This window comes from Petaurus breviceps, unplaced genomic scaffold, assembly GCF_028583685.1.
Source record: "Petaurus breviceps papuanus isolate PSGF00001 unplaced genomic scaffold, PetGlider_PUasm1.0 138, whole genome shotgun sequence".
Taxonomy (NCBI): domain Eukaryota; kingdom Metazoa; phylum Chordata; class Mammalia; order Diprotodontia; family Petauridae; genus Petaurus; species Petaurus breviceps.
The window spans coordinates 20,767,391-20,792,418 of NW_027185694.1; the positions used below are offsets into that span (position 1 = coordinate 20,767,391).

Genomic DNA, 25,028 nt, shown 5'->3' on the forward strand with positions numbered 1-25,028 from the left:
ATCAGAACTACAGTGTAGGAAATACTGAACCCAGTAGGAGTAGGCCCAGACAGCCATAAAAGTAGAGAACTTTGAGGAATATGAGCTGTTCATTGATAATGGAATGAGGCTTAGTTGTGGAAGGCTGAACTGAAGAGAGGAACAGACCCAGAGAGTTCAGCTAAATGAATGACTTGTCCAGGAGAGATGCTGTATTTCAGGGGAACACTATGAGCACCCTAGAAGGGAAAGGTCATAAGAATCCTGCAGTGTTGGAAGTACCTGGGCCACATGTGTTCCTTAGGTGTTTGCCTTTCTACTGAGGTCCTCTATACGAGTACTCTCTCTACCCACTGACAATATGTGTAGTTGTGGAAGACTGAGCTCCAGGTTTATGGGGGAATGTTTCATTACAATTGTTCTTCTGATGCTATCTAAAGATACGCCTTTGCTTTGAGCTAAGGGTACCTATTGGCTGACCATTAAAGGTAAGTGCACTGATGGGGGATGGTGAGCTGTAGTTTTAGGAGTACAGATTCATAGAATACCTGGAACCTCTAGGGTAGTTATTATTTCTCTGGACACCCAACCTGAAAATGTGGGATTTGAGGCGTAGCCCAGAGGATGGTAAACTAGTGTTAAAGGTGAGATATAAGCTATCAACTACCCAAAGTTCCAAGTTTCTATGAAGTACTGCATCTACCCCTCATAGCTTGATTTCCCACTATTTTCTAAGGCTCTATATTTCACCCAAAGAGCCTTTCTCACAACTATCTGAATACATCTTGTATTTCCTCTATTTCTATGCTGTTCTCCCTTCCTGCAATGTAAACCTCCTGAAGGCAGGGAGCAGTTCTCTTTTGTTTTTGCATCCTAAGCATCTAGGAAAGTGCCTGGAACTTGCTGGGGCAGACTGTAGGTCTATTGGTCAGTCAATAAATATTTATTAGGTGCCTACTATATATCAGACTTTGCTAAGTGGATACAAAAACAAAAAAGAAGGAAAGACAATTCTTACCATTAAGGAACTTAATGGCCTAATGGAAGAAGATAACACATAAAAGGAAGTTGAAAAGAGTGAGTGGGAAAGTATGTGGGGGGGAAAGATATACGCAGGTATGGGGACGAGGTAGATTTTAGTCCAAAAGGGCGCAGCTAGAGGGAAATGAAGAGATGATTGACTTAGGAGACTTCTTTAAATGGAGGCTTTGGGAAGAGCTATTTTCTCTGCCTTCCAACCATCCAGTTAGAGGAGCAGAGAGTACTGAGGGTACTCCTGAGGTGTTGAATTGCAAGGCTGATGCAATCTCAATAAATACACTTGTTGATTGATTAGAATCCTCATCTCCAACTAACAAAATCCAATTCATCCTGGTAACCACTCAGGGAGTAAAAGGTTGGTCAGGGGACTCCCCATACTGATGAAATCACAGGTCTTGAAGTATTTGAGGAAGTTACAATCTAACTGTGATATTACTAAGGTACAATAATACAATATTATGATGCTGCCTACTGAGTATATTTTCTGTGATAAATCCTTTGTGTGAAAAGGATATCACAGGGTGTAATTAGTTCAAGGGTCAGTCAGGACCTTGGCAAGGTATTTTTTAAGTTTATGATTAGAATACATACCTGAAGACTTTCTCATTCCCAGTTGAACTTTCAATTCAACAAACATTTATTAAGCCCTATCATGTAGAGGGTATTGTAATAAGTACAGGGTACTCTACAGAGATAAATTTAAGACATGATTCCTGGTCTCAGGGACCCCATAGTCCATAAAAGTGACTGTTATAAGCCTTAGATTTATATCAAGCTCTTACTACTTACTATGTGAATTTTTAAAGTTATTTAGGCCTTTGAGTCTCAGTTTCCTTATCTGTAAAATGGGGATAATCATACATGTATCAACTACCTCACAGGATTTTTTGGGAGGAAAGTGTATTGTAAAACATAAAAACACTATGAAAATGAATTTTCAGAGGTTTTCTCTTGAATGATCAAAGTTCAAACCCATTTGCCTATCATTCAAGGTCCTCTACAATCTGGTGACACTATCTTTTCAGTTTTATATAGTGTGAGAACATGGTGGATGGATTTACTGTCGGATTTGGAATTAAGAAACCTGAGTTTGAAACCTGGTTTTGCCATTTAATAACTTCCTGGAGTACCTTGGACAAATCACTTAATCTCTCTCTCTTTTTTTTGGAAGGCAGTTGGGGTTAAGTGACTTGCCCAAGGTTACATGGCTAGTTTGTGTGTGTTTTTTTTTTTTTTAGTTAAGTGTCTGAGGCTGGATTTGAATTCAGGTACTCCTAACTTCAAGGGCTGGTGGTCTATTCACTGCGCCACCTACCTGCCCCACTTAATCTCTTTAGGTCTTAGTTTCCTCATCTGCAAACTGGGGAAGGAGGGTAGATTAATGTGCTTCCAAGTTCCCTTCCAACTCATATCTTATCAGTTTTCTATAAACTTAATTCACTTCAAACTGGATATTCTTTCTCCCCCTCTTTACAATACTTTTGCTTCCCTACTTGGAATATCTTCTTTCTGCTTCTTTACCTTTAGCTTCCTACCCATGTTTTTAAAGATCAACTCAAACACCATGTACTCCAGCACAATTTTATCTCCATGCAGGAGCATCTGGAGGAGTTCACCATCTATAGGGAATACCTTTTCTAGACTCTGTACAGAATCTCCTTAGTAAGAGCAGAAAACCCATTTTAGTGAACAACTATCACTCTGTTTTATGACTTGTTTGATATTAATACTTATATATGGTATTTGTTAAGGAATCATATTCTTAACATGTGCTGAGGGCACTCCTTATAAGAAAACAGAATTTATGCTTTTTTTGTATCAACAATAGACAAAGTGGGTTCTTGAATTCTCAGCACTTTTCAGTCAACTTTGTGACTGTGAAGATGAAATCTACAGTATAAAATTGTTCAATAGAGCTTCTTTGTTCCCTTCTATTTTTTTTAAATTAAGGATACCATCTAAACGTGTATAGTTCTCATATTTTATAGAGATGGGAAAGTAATTTCATTTTTGTCCTTGTGTTCTCAGCATCTAGGGTAGTACCCTGCACATAGTAGGCACTTAATAAATGTCTGTTGAATTGAATAGCTGATGATATTTCTTGATCATCTTTTTGGGTAATGATACCACCCCAGTCTTTTCCATTCTTTCTCTCTTTGAGGTATCTTTAAAAATTGACCCTTATGTAACAGTAGCACTTCCACTGTTTTTCTTCTGTGTGAAATGATGACAACTCACATTTCTATATCACTTTAAGATTTTTCTTAACCGCCCTTTAATGGGTATTTAATACTTGTTATCAATATCAAGGATCTTTAATTTTGTGTGGATACTCATTCTATTGAAGCAGATCATAAGCTCTCATAAATAGATTTCCAGAGTTCCTGTGGCCAAAAAAATTCATCAGCTTGCAGGTGAAGAAGGCAGCTAGGCTAGTCTGCAGACAACACGCAACTACAGTTTACTCAAAGCTTTTATACCTTATTGGGACATGTCAGATCGCTCTTTGTGCCTTTGAGAACCCAGGGTGATGTTTGATATGGCATAAAATAGGACTTTAGTGGAAGCCTGAAGGTATGATCACTCCTTTTATATATTAGGAAATGAGGCTCAGACTAGAAGTGACTGTCAAGGTCACACAATGAGTAAGTGTTAAAGGAAGGATTTTATGTACTGCACTAGGCTGCCTGAATGACATACAGAAAACTATTGGGGGTGAGCTGCGGGGCTGTGGTTATCTAAGCGCAATGGGTCAGTGAGACACTTCCCTAATTATGTAGACTGCTGTAGAAAAAAAAAAAACCATGCTGCATGTTCTCCATTATTTTCATCAAGTACGCCCTGGATTTGTTTGTAGACCTTTCCCATAAACATTTCACCCAAGTGAATTATGGGTAAGGGTCGACTAGAGTCTGGCCATCGCCTCTCAAAATGGCGACAGACAAAATAGCAAGCCCCATCCCCCCTCTGCTCCTGGAGTGCTGCTAATACACAAATTTCCTCTCCCCTCTGAAACTACGACTCCCAGAATTCCCCTGGGGTTAGAGGAACTGTGGTTTAGGTCTTCTCAATGCCTTATGGGCATCCTATTGATGTGGCGTTAATACAATACTCCCTTTCCCCCCAGTGGCCAGCCTCCAGAATACATTTCCGCTGCTTTCCTTACTGCCTGCACCTCCCAACCCCGTAGTGCACGATGGGAGTCGCAGTGAGTTCCTGCCGGTATTAAGCAGACGTACATGCTCAAGGGACTACACTTCCCTCAAGGCATCGCGATGTTAAAGTTTGCAGGGATAGGGGTATGTGGGGGTAAATAAAGAAAAAAGCCTGGAGGCTTGCGACTGCGCGAAGAACCAGTGGGAAGAGCGTGGGAAGAAGGCCTCCGACACTACGCTTCCCGGCGATCCCCGCGACGTGCGTGCGTGCTGACGTCTCGTTAGTCGTGCTGACGTGCAGCGCGGCCCAGGCGGGGTGCGAGTGGCGCAGTCGGAGCCCGCTGCGGCCCCCGAGGAAGCGAGGAGGCGGTGGCGGCTGTGGCAAGGCAGAAGAGGAGGCAAGGCGAGGCAGCGACTCCAGTCCCCGGAGAACTCAGGACCCCGCAAAGCAGTTGCGGAAGAACTGCCCCCCTCCCCGACCCGGCGGGCGGAGGCGGAGGAGGAGTCGTCGGCGGCGGGTGAGCGGGTGAGAGAGAGCCGGGCGGTGGGGGGAGGGGCGGCCGCGCGGTGGCCCCGGCGCGAGGCCAGGCGCGCGGAGAACCGACCAGGCCGCACACGCGCACGCGCGTTTTCTGCCTCGCGTTCGTGCTTATTCCTTCGCTACTCTTTTTCAGTCTTTTTTTATCTCCTCACTTCCCCCTTTTCTGGTAGCCGACCCTGGCGCGCGTACTCCTCTTTCCCCCACCCCCCTCCCCTTCGGCTGCGGCGCGCGTCGCCAACCGAACGCGGTCTCGCGCGCGCGCGCGCGCGCGGGGGAAGGGATATGGGGGGGGGGGTGACTGAGACTCGAGGGAAGGGTGCGCGCTTCTGTAACTAACCCCCTTTCCCGTTCCACGTGCCAGTTGTGGAGAACTGTATGTCTGTGACTCGACCCGTGGCCAAACCCTTCCCTTTCAAAAGGAAAAAATTCGTGTTCCCCTGCACCTTCCGGTGGGGGAGCCAGGGTACTCCATAGTAGGCCAACTCCGACGACGCTCTCCTCGGCTTATTTTACTGCTCAGCTCCTTCACCGGGGATTGTGACCCCTTCGGCCTTCCCTTGGGCCCTTGACCCCCTCCCACCCGGCCTACTCGCATGTCCTCTTCCCTTTCCCAGCGTTCCTCTTAATTCTTAGTCTTTTCTTTCCCCGCCAGCCGCTTGCTATCTGTGCTATCCATTATGTTTGTTATTGGCCCCTGATCTTGCCCTCTTCTATTACCCAGCATTTCCCAAACCTGTTTTACCTCTTCATCTGCATTTTAAAGGATTTCTTCCTTTTCCCGTATGATTACCAAAAATGTATATTGGTAGCCTTTTGTAGTGGGTACTCCAAAGCGTTCTAAAAAATGTGAACTGGAAAGCCTCTGCCTTAAACTGCTATAAATGCCCAAAAAGGAGGCAGACAAAAACATGTATAGCTGTGTGTGAAGATTACTTCTCTTCCCTCCTATTTTGGCTATAAATCAGCCACTGTGTGCCAGACAATGTGCTAAATTATGGGGGTATAAAAGGAAGCAAAAGAGTCTGTGCCCGCAAGGAGCTCACAATCTGATGTCTCCCTGAATCAATATCTCCCTGAGAATAGGAATGACAATGGAGACCAAGTTGGGAAACCTGGGTTTCTAAGACTAGTTGTGTGACCTTGGATGAGTCACTTGTCTTTCCATCTCAGTTTTCCCCATTTCTAAAATGAGGGGATGGATTAGATGAATTCTGAGGTTCCTCTCTAACTTGATTGTGGATTCCCTTTCATTACATGCCCAGTTATTTTCCTGAGTTACTACTCTCCATTATAATTGTTTAGTGTCATTTTAATAGCTCCTTACTGCTGTTGGGATCAGATTTTTCCCAACTTTAACAGGTTTTCTCTAGCTCTAAAACTAATTCATATGTCATTTGCCCAGGCCCTCTTCATGTAGTGTAGTAACCTCTTCTTTTCCCTGTTAGTCCTTTACTTGTAGATCCCCTTTTTGTAGTCCTTTATTGTTACCTTCAATTACTGGCTTCTAAATCTTTTTTTTCCTGTGGCTCCCTTGAGAGATTCCCTACAGTGACTCCTTCCTACCTTTTTCCATAAAGTCCCTCCACCATACCTAAAGCCTTTAGATTCATAAAAATGTTTTCTGTATGTCCTCCCACACTCCCACTGCCCCTAACCCTGTAGTCTTTTCTTACACCCTCCCACCCTTTTCTGAGCACTGTTCCCCCAGGGCTTCCTTTTACAGTTTTCCCTTTCCCAGTGATTCTCTTCCACTATTTCTTGAAATAGAAGTCACTTGGTTTTTCCCTCTCTAGGGGAATGGAAGGGAGTTTGGGTGAAGTGGTATGGAAGTGTGGGTGAGTGAATAGGTTGAACATTTTGAGAACAACTACAGGACCTTGGGAAAGAAGTGGAAATGAGAGTGAAAGGGGAAAAGAGGGTTTGGGATTTTGAGGAGTGAGGGGAGACACAGGCAGGTGACAGGATGGGATTCTGGACTACTGGGGAAACTTTTCACTTAAAGTTTTCCTGTTCTTTTTCTCCTGTTTTCACTTGCCTTGCTTCTCCTTTTTTCTTTGTTCTGGTTTTATAATCTTTCATTTTTTGTGCTTTTCATTAAGGCCTATGGGGGCAAGAAAAAACCCAGGCCCTTGTAGGTTGCCCCTTTTTTCAGAGCAAGTAGAATTCTTGAACCAAGTCTTAACGCTTTGAAATCTCTTCAGTACATACTATCCTTTACATCTTTCCAGCTTTTCCCAGGCTGCTATTCTAGCCTATATTATCTACAGTTCTTTTTATTTAGTTCCCTTTTTTCTACCCTAGTCTTCTCACTTTTTCCTCTCTACTTGGAGCTATACCTTTTTTCTACTTAGGATTTCTCTTCTTTGATCTTTTCTCTTTAGGACATTTTGGAAAGAGGGGGAGAGAGAAAAGATATACAGGAAAACAATTTAAGGGAGGGGGCATGTGACAGGGAAATGTGGTAGGAGGAAGGTGATGCCAGGGAAAGAACAGTATGATAGGTCAGAAGTTTGAGGTGGGTAAGAGGTAGGGGACAGTGATTTCAGTAGGTGGTTATAGGATTAAAATACTCTTCAGTAGTGAGCGATAGGAATAACTGGGGATATTTTGGGAATGAATGTATAGGAAAAGAATGTTCTGATTAAGAAGGGATGAGCCAAGAATGTTAGAAAAGGTAGAAGAGAAATTAAGGTAATTGGTATTTTGGGGGGAAAAACTGGGGGGCAGACTATGTTTTTGAGTCATAGGTAGGATTCCATGTGAAGAAAGTTAAGTAGAAAATTGAGTAAGAAATTACAAGTGTTTGGTTTAGGAATATGACATACTGGGAGGCAGTAAAAGTCTCTGAATGTGAAAATGGTGGGTGGTAAGAGGGGTGATCTTTCCTGAAAGAGTAGTACCTTTTCCAGTACTGTATTTCATGTGGGTGTTGGCCTTTAGTTCTTGTCTGGGACTACACAGAGCATTTCAGTTTATCCCAGTAATGATTTAGTCTACTTGATTTTCTGGAACCTTGAGCCTCTTGCAAGATAACTTTGTGTTGTTGTGAATCCCTGTTCAGGCCTCAGCTTACATTTTTGAAGGGCCCTTGGTGACTTGGGGGTGGGAAGGTTTTGTGCCTCTGAAATTTATGCCTTGTGTATGTGGTGCCCTCTTCTGGAGGCCATAGTCAGCTACTAAAGGTGGAGTTAGTGAGTGTTGGTTGTGGGTACTGAAACCAGAGGCAGTTATAAAGGAGCGATAAGATTAGAAGAATATGGGTCTCTGTTGGTTGTGGAGGAATGGGACAGAAATGGCAGTCTGGAATGGATCAGGACCATTGAGAATTTAGGAGAATAGAGGGTTGGGGGAGGCTGTCTCAGGATGAAATTTTGGGGAAGAGCTAGTACAAGAAGGGCGAAGGAAAGGCTGTTCTGGAAAAAAAAGGCAAATAATGAGAGTAGAGGAAGTATAGAAGCTTTAGAGGTGGTGAGGTTCTTCTATGGATGTTATAGAGAAAGAAACAATAGGGATGAAAGAAAAACAGGGACTTTATGTGGGTGGTGGTTAGTGTGGGGTCAGGGGCCTGACCCGTGTCTCCCCGCTCGCCTTCAGGAGCGGTGGTGCCCCCTGGGCACGGGGCCATGTACAACGGGATCGGGCTGCCGACGCCCCGGGGCAGCGGCACCAACGGCTACGTCCAGCGCAACCTGTCCCTGGTGCGGGGTCGGAGGGGCGAGCGGCCTGACTACAAGGGCGAGGAAGAACTGCGGCGCCTGGAGGCTGCCCTGGTGAAGCGGCCTAACCCTGACATCCTGGACCACGAGCGCAAGCGGCGCGTCGAGCTGCGATGCCTCGAGCTGGAAGAGATGATGGAAGAGCAGGGGTGAGGGGAGGGCTGGGGGAGAGCTAAGGGCTGAGTGATTGAAGAGCAGGAGGGAGCTGGGAGTGAGACTGAAGTAGAATGCAGGAGGCTTAGAATTGGTTGAAAAGGATGTAAAAAGGAGTTGGGGAAATAAGTAGAAAAGAGAACAAGTACTGGGAAGAGTTAAGTGACAAGTTGCAAATGTTGGGGAGATGATGGAAGAGTTGTGGTATTACGGAGTATTGGGAACAGGGAAGATAATAGAATGGGGAGCTGAATTTTTTAATTGATTATTAGGAAGAGTTTGTGGGGAATAAAGGGCATTAGGGGACAAAATAAAACCAGCAGAGGATAGGCAGGTTTTGCTTTAATTTAAAACAGTCTAGGAAGGTGGCTAGGTTTGGGGTAGGAATTGGAACAAATCTTAGGGATAGCTACAAAGTCAGGAAAGATGTAGGGAAAACTGAAGGGGCCTAGAGTTAAATGGAACACTGACAGGACAGGAGTATGAAGGGAAGAGAGGGACAGATTAGATAGAATTTGGACCTGGGTGGTGAATGGAAAATTGTAGGCATGGGGGGAGCACTTATAGATTGAGAAACTTGGAGAGTATAGTTAGATGGACATTTGGGGATCAGGATCCTTTGGGTGGCAGAGAGAGTGCAAGGTTTGTATGTGTGGAGAGGAAAGGGTGTGTGTATGAGGGATACTCAGACCCTTTTGGAGGACAAAGGGACCAAGGGGGGATGTCTTGTCAACTTCTAATCAGGGGAGTTTGTGCTGCAGGTACGAGGAACAACAGATCCAAGAGAAAGTGGCGACCTTCAGACTCATGTTGCTGGAAAAAGATGTGAACCCTGGGGGCAAAGAGGAGACCCCAGGGCAGAGGCCTGTGTGAGTGTTTTTGTTCCTATTGTGCTTTTTCCAGCCATTACACCTCTGTGCTTATCTTCATATCTATCGCCAAACTTGACTTCTCTTGTACTCCACTCTATCCTTCCAGTCTCTTACTGGTCCTGCTTTTCCTGTACCTACTAAGCTCCTCTCTGTGCCATTACCCTTTGCATGTATTGTAAGAGTGCCTTGTTCTTTCTCTTTTTCTTTAGTCAATTACCCTGTCTGTCTTTTTCTAGATCCCCTTTGCGTACATTGTGGTGCTTTCTCTTTCTTTGCCCTTTGTTCCCAACCTCCCCAGGCTACCAGTCCCAGCTTTGCTTCAGTACAACCTTTGACCTTGATTCTTTCTCTGCAGAGTAACTGAGACTCACCAGCTGGCAGAATTAAATGAGAAAAAGAATGAGCGGCTCCGTGCTGCCTTTGGTATCAGTGACTCCTATGTTGATGGTAGCTCCTTTGACCCTCAGCGTCGGGCTCGAGAGGCCAAGCAGCCAGCTCCAGAACCTCCTAAACCATACAGGTACTCAGAATACAATGATCATATATTAGACTGCATTTATGTCTATTTCTTTTTCTCTAAGCCCAGGTATTCTGCCTTGTTTTTGCTTGGAGAATATTCTTTCTCAAATCCTTGTGTTTTGATCTAGGAGCCGGTTTTTCTCCTGAGATAAAAGTGACCCAGACAATTGCCCCTGTTAACTTTACTTTCTTTCTGTATTTTCTAGTCTTGTTCGGGAGTCTAGTAGCTCACGATCTCCTACCCCAAAACAAAAGAAGAAGAAAAAGAAGAAAGACAGAGGCCGGTGAGTTATGTTGAAAAAGATGACTTTAGGGATAGTCAGGGACAGCTTATAATTGTGCTGTGGAATTAGGTGTGTTTATCAGTGACCCTGAGCTCTAGAGACAAGATGTTTAGTGGTGTCAAGTTTAGTCTTTATAGGCTGAACTAGAAAAAAAGTATTTGCATTTCTCCCATAAAGTTGGGACCCCATTAAAGTGGGGGTGTTTTTGTTTATGAAAGGAGATCAAAGGCTGGAGATTTTTTTCAGCTAGAACTAATAGGCAGGATATCAGGGATGTGTAGTATTGATTTAGTATTTATGAAGTATTTAGGGGTTTCTTTTTTCTTTGAGAATTAGAAGGTACAAGTAGACCAGAGATCATTGAAAAGGTGTTTTTTTTGGGGAAGTGTGAATGGGGAGGGTGGATCATGGCAGAATATTGAAAGTGACCCATCCAGTGACTTTGCTTCTGAATACATTTTTAGCAGATCAGAGAGTAGTTCTCCTCGAAGGGAGAGAAAAAAGAGTTCGAAGAAGAAGAAACACAGGTATGAATTCTGGGCATTTGACATGATTGGGGACTATGAAAAAACCTTGAAAAAGATGTTAATTTTTATGTTTCTACTTGAAGGTCAGAGTCTGAGTCCAAGAAACGGAAGCATAGGTGAGAACTCATCTTTTTTTTGTAGGGGTATCTGGTGGCATGGGCTTTATTCTTTTTTTAGGTGTCTTTCAATGGAGCCTTTTATTTTTAGTTTTCCTTTTTTTTATTGTTTACTTTTAGTTTACAAGATTCAATTCCTTGAGTTTCACATTTTGTCCCCCTCCCTCCCCTTCCCGCCATGGCGGCATACAGTCAAGCACAGGATATGTAAATACTTACACATTATACATTAGTCAGGTTATAAAGATGGATTGTAGCAGATGGAATGAAAAATGGTAGAGGACATAAAACCAAACAATAAAAGGAAAAAGATCAGGTAGTTTGCTTCAATCTGGATACGACTCAGTTCTTTCTAGTTCTTTCTCTGGATGTACATATTTCTCTCCATTATGAGTCTTTTGGGATTGACTTATATCACTGCATTGCTGAGAAGAGTCCAGTCTATCAAAGTTGGTTATCACACATACAGTCTGTAATTGTGTACAAATTTCTCCTGGTTCTACTCTTCCCACTCAGCATCAGTTTGTATAAGCCTCTCCAGGTAAATATGAAGTCCATCTGGTCCTCGTTTCTTATAGCACAATAGTATTCCATAACATGCATATACCACAACTTGTTCAGCCATTCCCCAATTGATGGGTACACCCTTAATTTCCAATTCTTTGCCATCACAAAAAAGAGCTGCTATAAATATTTTTGTACATATGGGTCTTCCTCCCACTTTGGGATATAACCCTAGGAGTGGTATTGCTGGGTCAAAATGTCAAAATGTATGAAATTATTTATAGCCCTTTGGGCATAATTCCAGATTGCTCTCCAGAAAGGTTGGATCACTTCACAACTCCACCAGCAATGCATTAGTGTTCCAATTTGCCCACATCCTCCCTCTACAGCATTTGTCATTTTCCTGTTTTGTCATCTTAGCCAATCTAACTGGTGAGATGTGGTACCTCAGAGTTGTTTTGATTTGCATTTCTCTAATCAGTAGTGATTTAGAACATTTCTTCATGTGCTTATAGATATCTTTAATTTCTCAGAAAACTGCCTGTTCATATCCTTTGACTTAGTGGAGCCTTTTAGCTCTTCAATCTCCAGACTCTCAGTAAACTGTTTCCAGTTTCTGTCTAGTATTTTTTTTTAATTCTCTTTTTAATTTCCTTGTTTGTATTCTCAGATCACCTACTCCAAAGAGCAAACGCAAATCAAAGGACAAGAAAAGGAAACGGTGAGTTGATTATGATTAGAGAGAGAAAGGAGTTTGGAGGAACTTATAGTCAATATTATCTGAATGCTTTTGCGTGATTTGTGAGTAATGGTGTTGGTGGATGGACACCTGATTTGAGAGGTCCAGAGCCAAGGTACCACAGTAGGAAAATCAATATTCTTGACCTTGCTCATATCCCCTTCTTATTCAGGTCTCGAAGTGCATCACCTGCTCCAAAGAGCCGTCGGGGTCATCGTTCAACCTCAGCTGACTCCGCCTCATCTTCTGACACCTCCCGCAGTCGGTAAGGGGTGGTCCAAGAGGAAGGGAGGGAATGGGTCTAATGGGTTAATTAATTTAATATTTATTGAGCGCCCACGGTGTGCTAGGCGCTGCACAGAGCATTCCGAAGACACGGTCCCTGCCCTCTAGGAGCTGACAGGCTAAAGCGACAGGATGGACAGACATATACATATCCCCTTCTCTTTTTGTTGTTTTTATTTTGTTATTTTTTTGTTTTTGTTCTGATGTATATGGACTGCCAGGCTAGGGGGGGTGGTGGTTGTCAGCTTTTCCCTGGGGGAGGAAGGAATCCTTACCCTGGCCTGCTTAAACAGGGAAGGCTTCCTGGAGGAGGTGGGCTCTGAGGTGAGTTATGAAATGAGTTGGGGGGTAGGGAGTGGAATGGGTGGAGGGTATGGGGAAGCCATCCCCAGGTGGTGGGTATGGTCTGGGGGGGTTAAATAAAGGGTCTAAGGGAGGGATTGTATTGGGAAATAAGGTAGTTACTTTAAGCCAGGGAAGAATTGATTTCCAGTTTGAAAATAGGTTGAATCTTGTGTTTAGAGTAATAAAAAGGTTAGGAGAAAACTTGAGAAAATAGGTAATATGGTCAAAGAAGTATGGGTAGATGAAGAGGGAGATTGGGAGGGGGCCTTCTCTTCTCCCACTAGCTGATTCTCCATTTTCTCCCCTTCCCCAAATTCCTCACATAGGTCTAGAAGTGCTGCAGCTAAACCCCGTACAGCCACCTTGACTCATCGTAGCTCCTCTCCTGCTACACGTCGTCATGGAGAGGGAGATGCTCCACCCAGGGAGTCTGCTGCCATCAGCACAGAGCGGACCCACAGCCCTGAGCTGCCGCCTCCTACCCAGCGGTCCAGCAGTCCTCATGAGGACAAAGATAAGGAAAAAGAAAAAGACAAGAAGGAGGTGAGTCCTAAATGAAATTATCATTGAAGTTCTAGGATTTAGAAAGTGGATATAGGAATTGTAAGAAATGAGTGGGTTTGAATTCTTGAAGTTTGCAGTGGACATGTGGGATGAAAATTATTAAGGGGATCAGGATCTGATAGAATTGGGAGTTAAGGACTAATGAGGTAAGACTGAATAAAAGTAATACTTTGAAATATAAAATTTTATATGCTTTAATTTTTCATATTGTATACAAATGTAAGGTTATAGCTTACAGGAGAGAAGTGATTAGCTATAGGGACATGTAGGATGGTAGGGAAAAACGGTTTCTTCAGAAAGCATGTTCTGAAATTTTGTTGTTTATGCATTCCCATCCCTACTTTTTCTTCTAATCCCAGAAATCTGCAACCCGAGCTAGCCCCTCCCCGGAGAGGAGCAACACAGGCATAGATCGACCTGCCCCTACCCCGCTCCTTGCTGAGCGAAATCGCAGTTCCCCGGAACCCCCTGCAGCAACTCCCCAGAGTCAGGAGCCAGTGAAGCCCTCAGCTGAACCCTCCCCATCCCGGGGTCACTCACCCCCTAAGTCTCCTGAGAAACCTACCCGGTCCTCTTCCTCAGAAAGCTGCCCAGCATCTCCTCAACCAGCCAAAGCTCCCCGACATGGCAGTTCCTCACCTGAAAGTCCCCCCAAACCTGCACCAGCTCCTGCCCCTCGCCGGGAGCTTTCTCCTTCCCCCACAACCAAGAGCAGCCGTTCACGGGGACGTGCAAAGCGGGACAAATCAAGATCCCATACCCCCACTCGTAGGGTGGGAAGGTCTCGCAGCCCTGCCACTACCCGAAGGGGACGATCACGGTCCCGGACCCCTAACAAGAGGGGCCGTTCTCGATCTAGAACCCCCCAGTGGCGTAGGTCACGGTCTCCACAGCGATGGGGGCGCTCTAGAAGTCCCCAGAGGCGTGGCCGCTCCAGGTCTCCTCAACGGCCTGGCTGGTCTAGAAGCAGAAATGCTCAGAGGCGAGGAAGATCTAGGTCAGCAGCAAGACGAGGCAGGTCACGCTCTAGATCCCTGGCTACCCGGGGAAGATCTCGGTCTAGAACACCAGCTCGAAGGGGTAGATCTCGCTCCCGGACACCTGCCAGACGGAGGTCTCGCTCTAGGACACCTGCCAGACGGAGGTCTCGCTCTAGAACTCCAGCTCGTCGTGGTAGGTCTCGTTCCAGAACACCTGCTAGACGAAGGTCTCGTACCAGATCGCCAGTACGAAGGAGATCTCGTACCAGGTCACCAGCCAGGCGAGGTGGCAGGTCCCGTTCCAGAACACCAGCTAGACGAGGTGGAAGGTCTCGTTCTAGGACCCCAGCTAGACGGGGTGGAAGGTCCCGTTCTAGGACCCCTGCCAGGCGTGGTAGATCCCGGTCCAGGACCCCAGCGAGACGAGGGAGATCTCGTTCCAGAACCCCAGCAAGACGAGGGAGATCTCGTACTAGAACCCCAGTCCGACGTGGAAGATCTCATTCTAGGACACCACAGAGAAGGGGACGATCTGGCTCATCATCAGAACGGAAAAACAAATCAAGAACATCGCAGAGAAGAAGCAGATCTAATTCCAGTCCAGAAATGAAAAAGTCTCGTGTTTCCTTGAGGCGTAGCCGGTCTCTTTCGTCACCACGGCCCAAAGCAAAATCTCACCTATCTTTGAGGCGAAGCCGCTCTGGATCTTCTCCACGTCCTAAACTTAAATCTAGGACACCACCCAGACGAAGTCGGTCAGGATCATCTCCCCGCCCTAAAGCAAAGTCTAGAACTCCTCCTAGGCGAAGTAGGTCTGGTTCCTCTCCACGTCCTCAAGTTAAATCTAGGACACCACCCCGGAGAAGCCGATCTGGATCCTCACCCCCAAAGCAGAAATCTAGAACACCACGACGAAGTCGTTCCGGGTCTTCTCCATGTCCAAAGAGGAAATCTAGAACACCAACAAGGCGAAGCCAATCAGGTTCTCCACTCCCCAAAGGAAAATCTGGAACTCCCCCCAAACAGAATTCTGGATCAAGCCCTGTGACAAATGCAAGATCTAGGACACCCCCAAGGCGAAGCAGATCTGGTTCTTCACCTCATGCCAAAGGAGAATCAAGAACTCCAAGACGTAGCCGCTCTAGTTCTTTTCCTGGACCTGAAGTAAAATCTAGGACTCCATCAAGATGTAGTCATTCTGGTTCTTCTCCCCACCTGAAGGTTAAATCTAGGGCGTCTCCAAGACGTAGCAGGTCTGGATCTTCCCCACGTCCCAGTGTGAAATCTAGAACTCCACCAAGGCGTAGCCATTCTGCATCTTCCTCTCCAAGCCCTAGTAGAGTGACTTCTAGAACACCACCAAGGCAAAGCAAATCAAGATCTCCCTGCCCCAAGGTGAAGTCTAGAACACCCCCAAGACAGAGCCATTCTCGGTCCTCTTCACCTGATACCAAAGTAAAATCTAAAACACCACCAAGAGAAAGTCACTCAGGGTCCACTTCACCGTGTCCCAAAGCAAAGTCTAAGTCACCACCAAGGCAAAGCCATTCTCGATCAAGTTCACCATGCCCACAGAATAAATCAAAAACCTCACCAAATCTGAGTCACTCTGGGTCTCACTCCCCTTGTCCCAAAGTGAAGCCTAGAACACCACCAATAAGTAGATCAGGCTCTAGCTCTCCACAGCCAAAAGGAAAATCTCCAACTCCACCAGGTCACGAATCAGATTCATCTTCACCAAGTCCTGAAGAGATAGCTAGAACATTGTTAAAACCTAGCTGCTCTGAATCTTCTCCATCTTTGAAAAGGGCATCCCAGACACCCCCTAGGGGCAGCCGGTCTAGATCCTCATCTCCTAGTCCTGAAGTGTCCATAACTTTATCAAGACAGAGAGCAGAATCTTCAAGTCCTAAGATGAAATCTGCAACACCACCTCCACAGCAGAACAATTCTAGGTCTGAGTTTTCATCATGTCCTAGAATGGATTCTAAATCTCCTCCAAGACTCGGTAGCTCTGGATCCTCTCCAGAACCAAAAGAGAAAGCTGGTTCACCCCCTAGGCAGACTCTCTCTGACACATCTCCAGGAGCAAAGGATAAATCTAGACCTCCTTCAGTTCAAGGTAGCCCTGAGTCCTCACCAATGCAAAAAGACATATGTAGAAGCCCTCCAAGGGAAAGAAATGGTTCAGAGTCATCTCCAGAAGTCAAAGAGAGAGATACCGTACTACCCAGGCCACATCACATTGAGGTATCTGCGGAAGTGGTAGAGAAATTTGAAATACAAAGCTTGCCTCATTTATCTCCAGAACTTAAAGATGTAGCTGGAAGCATTTCTGAAACATCTCCAGAAATAAAAGAAAGCCTTGCTGTGCCTCTTGGACAGATTCTGCCACAGACTTCTTTAGATGTGGTGGACATTCCGGCAGTGACCCAAGCCTGGACTGTGGTGTCACAGTCTCCAGAGCACAAAGAACTACATAATACTATATTCAAACAACAAAGTACTGGATCTCCTTCAGAACTCAGAACAAGCATCATTCCAGAAATTAAACCTGCCTTATCCCCTGAAGTTGAGGATTTATCAGTTGCTTCCCTAAGTCAACTTGGGTCAGGTCCATGTCTCGCCATAAATGAGCAGTCTAGAACACCTAGGCACAGCAGTTCTGAGTCATCTCCTGAAATAGAGAAATCCAGACTGTTTTCAATTCAGAGTATTCCTCGGTCACCTTGTGGATTTGATGGTGCACCTGATACACCCTTAAGAGGAAGAAGTGGATCTGGATCTTCTCCAGAACTCAAAGGTATACCTAGAACCCCATCTAGGAGGAGCAGGTCTGGGTCTTCTCCAGGACTGAAAGATGGGTCCGGGAGTCCCTCAAGACAGAGCCACTGTGGTTCTTCACCAGGAATCAAAGATATACCAAGAACACCTTCAAGGGGAAGGAGTGGATCAGATTCCTCCCCAGAATCAAAAATGCTTGATACACCAACCAGAAAAGGGAGTCACTCTGGATCATCCCCAGACCTGAACCACAAATGTCTGACACCCCAGAGAGAAAGAAGTGGGTCAGAATCTTCAATTGAACACAAGGGTGTTCCTAGAACTCCACTTAGACAAAGCTCTAGTTCTTCTCCAGAACTTGATGTGAAACCCAGAACACCTCCCCAGGGAAGAAGTGAATCTGATTCTTCTCCAGAACCCAAAGGTATAACTCAAACTCCAGTTAGGCAAAGGAGTCGCTCTGGATCATCTCCAGAAGCTGACAGCAAACCTCGACTAGTTCCTAGACGCAGTAGATCTGTTTCTTCTCCAGAAGTCAATGATAAGCCAAGAGCTTCACCCAGGGACCAGAGTGGCTCAGAGTCCTCTCCTGAACCCAAAGTTGCTGCACCTCGGACTCTTCTTAGGCGAAGCCGATCAGGTTCATCCCCAGCCAGTAAAGGGAGAGGACCTTCACCTGCAGGGAGCAGCAGTTCTGAGTCTTCTCCAGAGCACCAACCAAAATCCAGAACTCCTCGCAGAAGCTCTAGGTCCTCTCCAGAGCCTAAGGCAAAGTCTCGTACACCACCTCGGCGTCGTAGTTCCCGGTCTTCACCTGAGCTGACTAGGAAGGCCAGACTTTCACGTCGAAGTCGGTCTGCTTCATCTTCTCCAGCAGCTCGCTCTAGGACCCCTCCAAGACGCCACCGAAGCCCGTCAGTTTCGTCCCCAGAACCAGCTGAAAAGTCAAGGTCCTCACGTCGTCGGCGGTCAGGCTCCTCACCAAGGGCTAAGACAGCTTCAAGAAGAGGCCGTTCTCCATCACCAAAGCCTCGGGGACTCCAGCGTTCCCGTTCCCGCTCAAGACGGGAGAAGACTAGAACAACTCGTCGTCGAGACAGATCTGGTTCATCACAATCAACTTCAAGGAGAAGGCAGCGGAGTCGTTCGAGGTCTCGTCTTACCCGTCGACGGCGAGGGGGCTCTGGTTATTCTCAGTCACCCACCCGACAGGAGAGTTCTAGGACATCATCCCGGCGTCGGCGGGGACGTTCTCGAACACCCCCCACTAGCCGTAAGCGCTCTCGTTCTCGAACATCACCAGCTCCTTGGAATCGCTCTCGGTCTCGAGCTTCTCCAGCTACTCATCGGCGGTCTAGATCAAGGACACCTCCAGTCACCCGGAGGAGGTCAAGATCTCGGACCTCACCAGTTAGTCGTAGGAGGTCAAGGTCCAGAACGTCCCCAGTTACTCGACGAAGATCTCGGTCTAGAGCATCACCAGTTAATCGTAGAAGGTCCCGTTCTAGAACACCACCAGTAACTCGCCGCCGATCAAGATCCAGAACACCAGCAAATCGCAGGCGGTCACGGTCTAGAACTCCACCAGTGACTCGCAGGCGGTCCCGATCTAGAACACCCCCTGTGACTAGAAGGCGATCTAGAAGCAGGACCTCACCAATCACTCGCAGGAGATCAAGGTCCAGAACATCTCCAGTGACTCGTAGAAGGTCTCGTTCACGTACTTCTCCAGTGACTCGGAGGAGATCCCGTTCACGAACCTCTCCAGTTACTCGGCGTCGGTCTCGATCTCGAACACCTCCAGTTATTCGGCGCCGCTCCAGGTCTCGGACACCTCTGTTAACTCGCAAGCGTTCTCGAAGTCGTTCACCGCCAGCTATCCGCCGGCGTTCCAGATCTCGTACTCCACGAGGAGCTCGTGGCAAGCGTTCTCTAACTCGGTCTCCTCCAGCCATTCGACGGCGTTCTGCATCTGGAAGTTCCTCTGATCGTTCTCGCTCTGCCACTCCTCCAGCAACCCGGAATCATTCTGGCTCCAGAACTCCCCCTGTGGCACTTAACAGCTCAAGAATGAGCTGTTTCAGTCGCCCTAGCATCTCACCAACTCCTCTAGATCGCTGTAGGACTCCCCCTGGAATGCTTGAATGCTCTGGCATTTCTGGGGCCTTGGGGAGCTCTAGAACACCATTATCTGTTCTGCAACAAGCTGGTGCCTCTATGCTTGATGGACCTGGACCTAGAATTCCTGATCACCCTAGAACCCCCTCTGTGGCAGAAAACCATGCTCAGTCTAGAATTGCCCTTGCCTTGACAGCCATTAGCCTTGGCACAGCTCGACCACCTCCCTCTATGTCAGCTGCAAGCCTGGCTGCCAGAATGGCTCAAGTTCCAGCCCCGGTCCCCCTTATGAGCCTTAGAACGGCTCCAGCTGCAAACCTTGCTAGTAGAATACCTGCTGCTTCAGCAGCAGCCATGACTCTTGCCGGAGCTAGAACATCAGCTATGCCACCAGCTGTGAACCTAGCTGAATCTAGAACACCTGCAGCTGCAGCAGCCATGAATCTAGCCAGCCCCAGAACACCAGTGGCACCCTCTGCTGTGAACCTTGCCGATCCCAGAACACCTGCCGCTACAGCAGCTGTGAACCTGGCTGGAGCTAGAACCCCTGCTGCTCTAGCAGCATTGAGTCTTGCAGGCTCAGGCACTCCACCAGCTGCGGCAAACTATGCAGGTTCTAGAACACCACAAGCCCCAGCATCTGCAGGCCTCGTGGGTCCCCGGACTGCTCATGCTCCAGCATCTGTGAACCTTGCGAGCTCTAGAACACCACCAGGTCTGACACCTGCAAGCCTTGCTGGCTCTAGAATGCCACCGGCATTGTCAGGGGCAAACCTTACCCCTTCAAGGATGGCTCTCTCTGCGTATGACCGAGTCAGTGGCAGAACCTCACCACCACATCTTGAGCGAGCCCGTTCTAGAACCCCACCTGGAATCCCAGGCTCTAGAACCCCACCCTCTGCCCCAAGCCAATCTAGAATGGCTTCTGAGCGTGCTGGCTCTCCTCCTCCTCCCCCCCTTACCTCTCGAATGGCCCTAGCTCCTTCTCAGTCTGTTCTTCCTCCACCTCAGGATCGGGCTAGGTCCCCCCTACCACCTGTTGTTTCAGACCAACTCCATTCTTTGTCTACCCAGACCCATCCTCTAGGAGGGTCTCAGCCCCAACCCCCTGCTATGGTGGCAAAGACCATGCCTCCTGCTGGTGATCATAATGGCACCCTGTCTGGTCCTGCTTCTGGGGGACTTTGCTCTGATGGTGCAGAACCAATTTCTGCAGCTGGTTCCCAGCTGCCTTCCTCCCCACTGGCCAGCTTGCAGCCTGCCAAGGAGCGGAGGAGCTCTTCTTCATCCTCATCATCATCTAGCTCCTCATCCTCCTCATCCTCCTCGTCCTCCTCATCATCCTCTGGATCTAGCTCCAGCGACTCAGAGGCCTCTAGCCTCCCATGTCAACCTGAGGTGGCACTGAAAAGGTGAGAAAAGATTGGCTTTAGGGAGGAAGGGGAAGGGCATTTATTAAAAGTTTCTTACTTTTTTCCATGTATTATACACTTAATGATTGGTTAAATTGAAAGTCTGGAAATAATGTTGGGGAGGGCAGAAAGTGTTGGAGAGTGCTGGATTTAGTTAGCTTGGGTTCAAATTTTGGGTCTCTTATTTAACTACCTATATGATTCTGGTCAAAGCAGTTTATCTAGGCCTGTTCCCTTATTTAAAATGAAGTTGGGACTAGATGACATTTTAAGGTCCCTTCCAGCTCTGAATCTCTGTTCTCCTAAGGGGGAGGGTAAGCAATGCAAGGGAGGAGGGTCTTGGCTCTGTGGAGATGGGGGAAACTTGATCCTTAAGGTGGGGTGGTGGGAGGTACACAAAGTTTCCAAAGGTTTACTCTCTCGAGGGTAATGATAGTTTTCCATCTCTACAGAGGACAGAACTAGAGGAAATGGACTTAAATTTGCAGCAGGAGGGATGGCAGTTAGACCTCAAGAGGAACTCCCTGGGCTGGAAGGATCTTCAGAGGTCATCCTATCCATCTCCCTGCCTCTAGGCAGGCCAGCCCCTCCCCCAGCCCATACACACAAGGGCTTCCCTCTTTCCAAGGAAGGAGATAACCCAGCCTTCCACACCTGAGCCAGGTTCTTGGATTCCTCTGTCAGGGAAATCTTGAGGTTTAACCTTTTCTCTGTTGTGCTGTGGTGCTCCAACTTTGTGCTTACATTAGCAGAGGTTGGAGGATACCAGCTCACTGTTCTTCAGAGAATAAACACTTGGGGAGACTGAAGTCCGTTCAGTTACCCCTCCACTGCCATTCCTCTAGGCCAAATAAGGTAGGGTTGGGGTTGGGCACTTCTCCATCTGATAAAAAAATCTTTTTCTCACAGGGTCCCTAGCCCCTCCCCAGCCCCCAAGGAGGCTGTCCGAGAGGGGCGCCCCCTGGAGCCTACCCCAGCCAAGCGGAAACGGCGCTCTAGTAGCTCCAGCTCCAGCTCTTCATCTTCTTCATCTTCTTCCTCTTCCTCTTCCTCCTCTTCCTCTTCCTCTTCATCCTCTTCCTCCTCTTCCTCTTCTTCATCTTCCTCTTCTTCCTCCTCTTCTCCTTCCCCTGCCAAGCCTGGTCCCCAGGCTTTGCCCAAACCTGCAAGTCCTAAGAAGCCGTCCCCTGGGGAGAGGAGGTGAGTACTGCTTAGGTTTTCAGACCCAACCTACCCTGGGATACCAGCTCCCTCCTTAATCTGTGTTGGGGGTATGGGTGAGTGGGAACATTGGAGTCAGGTTGCCCAGGTTCCAAGTTTTTTTTTTTTAATAAATGTCATTAATATACTATATGGAAGGAGATTTAGTACTGGTGTCTGGTTATAGCAATATAGGTGCTTAGAGAGAAAACAGAAGTGTTAGGGAGGGGGCCTTGGATGACTCCTCTATTCCCCCTTAGATCCCGAAGCCCCAGGAAGCCCATAGATTCCCTTAGGGATTCCCGTTCCCTTAGCTACTCACCTGCTGAGCGCCGCCGCCCTTCACCACAGCCCTCTCCGCGGGACCAGCATAGGTAGGAATTTGTGTTTTTTATTACTGCCTCCCAATAGTGTGCCAATGGACTCCACTATTCCCTTTCTCCATATCTCCAGGTTTGGAAGACTTACTATATGAACCAGTAGTGCCAAGTATGTCTTACTATCTTGTTTTGTATTACAGTAGCAGTGAGCGGGGATCTCGACGGGGCCCACGTGGGGATAGCCGCTCCCCAGGCCACAAGCGTAGGAGAGAGACACCCAGCCCTCGACCTGTCCGTCATCGCTCCTCCAGGTGTGCACAGATGGGGAAGGGTTCTCTTGAATCATAGGTTGTCAGAGTTGGAAGAAACCTTAGTCTGACTTTTTCACTTTATAGATGAGAGATTCAGGATGGGAAAAGAATTTGCTTAATCAAGGGTTATAGACCTTAGTGATAGATTTGGGTCTAAAGTTCAAGTGTTTTGATTCTTGACTGACCCAGTCCAGGGCTCTTTCCAATGTACCTAGTTGTCTTTGTTCTTAAGCCTCAGGGAATATCTTTCTTTCTGTTTTTAGTATCTATCCAAAACAATTTTCTTATCTTTTCCACTGATGACTTTCATAGTGAATATAAGTAGAAGGTGGGATTTGAACTCAGTATCTCTCATTTCTCTTACAGGTCTCCATAGTTCCTTTTTGGGGAAATCACATCATACCCCAAGTCCTGGAGCCACAGGGAGCACCCCTCTTATCTCCCTAACAGAGCCGCAGGGGATGGGGACCCCCATCTGCCTCCCTCTCCTTTGAACTCTGGCAGCATCTTGGGGGGAGGTCCCCTTTCTTCCCCTCCCCCCCTTTAATTTTTGTTTTTTTTTTCCTTTGTTCCTGTGAAATGTTGATCTCTGTGAGTTTTTTCCTGGTTCACGTGTTTTGGGGGGTTTGGGGTGGGAGGGTATGAGTAGGGAAAGGTACAGTTTTGGGGTTCCCCAACCTTTGAGTTCACCATGACAGGAGGGAGCTGCTGCCCTCTTACCCCTCTCAGACTCCTGAGTTTACCAGGGGTTGATGGTTTGGAACTTGGGTGGAGGGGACTATAGGCAAGCTCCCTGGGGGGGCAGGGTTAGATTGGAATGAGTTGGTTAGCTCCATGTGCCGCCCCCCTCCCCCCAGATTGGCCATGGGCCCCTCCCCCCAACTTTTCTTCACGTTTCTTAAAGGCATTTTGGTTTTTTTTTAATCTGTACAGCGAGAGCGACTTTTTCTGTCGAATAAAAATGAGAAATGCAGGAGCTGGGTGTGGGGGTCTATTTATTTGCTATTGAAAGTGAAGGTGAAAGGGCTGAATATCTGGGTTATTCAGCAGGGAAGGATGATGGGAAAGAGAAGCCAGAATCTCTATCCCTTCCATACTGTGACTAATGACTAATGACTAATGACTAATATCCCTATCATAGGGGGTTGCATTTTTTTGAAAGTGCTGGTCTGAAGTGCTCTGGGTGGTTTGTTCCCCCCCTGCTGGACAGAAAGAAATTACAAGCCTTTTGGTCATAGCTCTTGGTGATTTTATTACTCTTCTCCGCCCTCTTTTCCTTTACCAGGAGGCAGTTCTTGTAAACCACAAACAAGATGCTGATGGTTTGGATGACAGGATAAAATTTTATATTGTCAGTGCTTTATTAAATGGTTTTGAGGGTCTGCCATATGGAATAATTAAAACTGCTATTCTAGGAGGGTAGAACTAAAACTGTAGGACCATAGCATAATAGATTAGAGGGAAGTGGGATGTGGTCTAAATGTAGACTTCTTAATAGGTAGATAATTTAAGGTACCTTGTTAACTTGTCATTGAAAGTCTTAGGGGAGAAAACACAAAAACCTCCTGTGAGGTGGATGTGAAATGTTCACATATATTAACTATTCCCATTTGAATGATGATCCAGCGGAAAGGTCACATAACTCCCTGGCTTGTCGTGCTGCTGTTTACTTAGCTCATCCCATGCTTTTTCCACTTTACTTTTCAGAGCTACTCTAGAACAGCAGTCAATTTTGATTTTATCAAAATTGATTTTAAAATCAAAATTTGATTTTATTTGATATCTCATCAGTGAACAATTTTAAGTATGCACCTCCCAGTATATATATATATAAAGTATGCTGTGCTAACATGTTGGTCCATTATAAAACCAAAAAATTAAAAAGACATGCTAAGGACTATGTAAACTTGAATTTTCTTTAATGATAGAAAAACTAAAATGTTAATATTTTTGGTAATATGATTTACTATGCATCCTTGAAAAATTGTGGGGTTAGTGTAGAATTATAGCTAGACAAGCAATTGAATTTTTTGATATTTTAATAAAACTGAAAGGTAAAAAATCCCTAAGTGTGCAGAACAACTCTTTAGATAAAAGTCTTATGTTTTTCTGTAGATAATGATGCAGAATTAGTTAATTTCTCATTCATGTTTGGATATTTATTTTTTTCCTACAAATGGGGTGACATGGTCTTGCTTATACTTGAGAAAAACTTTGGTGTTATGTGGAGGATTGGAATGGGAAAGACTTAAGCAACACTGATTGGGAAACCATTGCAATAATCCAAGAAAAATGTGATGATGCTATGAATGTAGAGGCATTAACTAGTAATACTGTGGACAAAGAAATAGGGTTTTGCAGTTAGGAAGTGTGGACTGAGAATGAGACATCTCAAGATAATGAAGTTGGCCCTTGACATGGAGATATACAGAGTATGAATTCTGGGGAAAAGGTAAAACAATGAGACCTATAGTGTAGGTTACAGTCCATCTATGACTGCTCTTGGTCTCCCTGTCCCACAGAAAGCCTGCCCTCCTCCATAGTGCTCCTGCTGCAGTTTGGG

The 25,028-nt window shown here is 46.3% G+C and overlaps 1 protein-coding gene across 7 annotated transcripts; it reads left to right on the forward strand.

The window, feature by feature from the left end:
* The first annotated feature begins 4,241 nt into the window (after nucleotides 1-4,241).
* SRRM2 (serine/arginine repetitive matrix 2) lies at nucleotides 4,242-23,441 on the forward strand. 7 transcript variants are annotated; one of them, XM_069107353.1, is made up of 15 exons: nucleotides 4,250-4,701; nucleotides 8,311-8,581; nucleotides 9,347-9,454; nucleotides 9,813-9,977; nucleotides 10,183-10,260; nucleotides 10,725-10,787; nucleotides 10,871-10,903; nucleotides 12,078-12,128; nucleotides 12,319-12,411; nucleotides 13,103-13,319; nucleotides 13,700-20,634; nucleotides 21,544-21,834; nucleotides 22,095-22,208; nucleotides 22,355-22,465; nucleotides 22,832-23,441. In XM_069107353.1, the coding sequence occupies exons 2-15, from the start codon at nucleotides 8,340-8,342 to the stop codon at nucleotides 22,839-22,841; spliced, it is 8,511 nt and encodes a 2,836-aa protein (XP_068963454.1). In that variant the 5' UTR covers nucleotides 4,250-4,701; nucleotides 8,311-8,339; the 3' UTR covers nucleotides 22,842-23,441. The 7 variants fall into 7 exon arrangements, with proteins under 7 accessions (XP_068963479.1, XP_068963472.1, XP_068963454.1 ...); XM_069107351.1 differs by having other exon boundaries at nucleotides 4,250-4,693; XM_069107358.1 differs by having other exon boundaries at nucleotides 4,250-4,693; nucleotides 22,358-22,465.
* The last annotated feature ends 1,587 nt before the right edge of the window (nucleotides 23,442-25,028 follow it).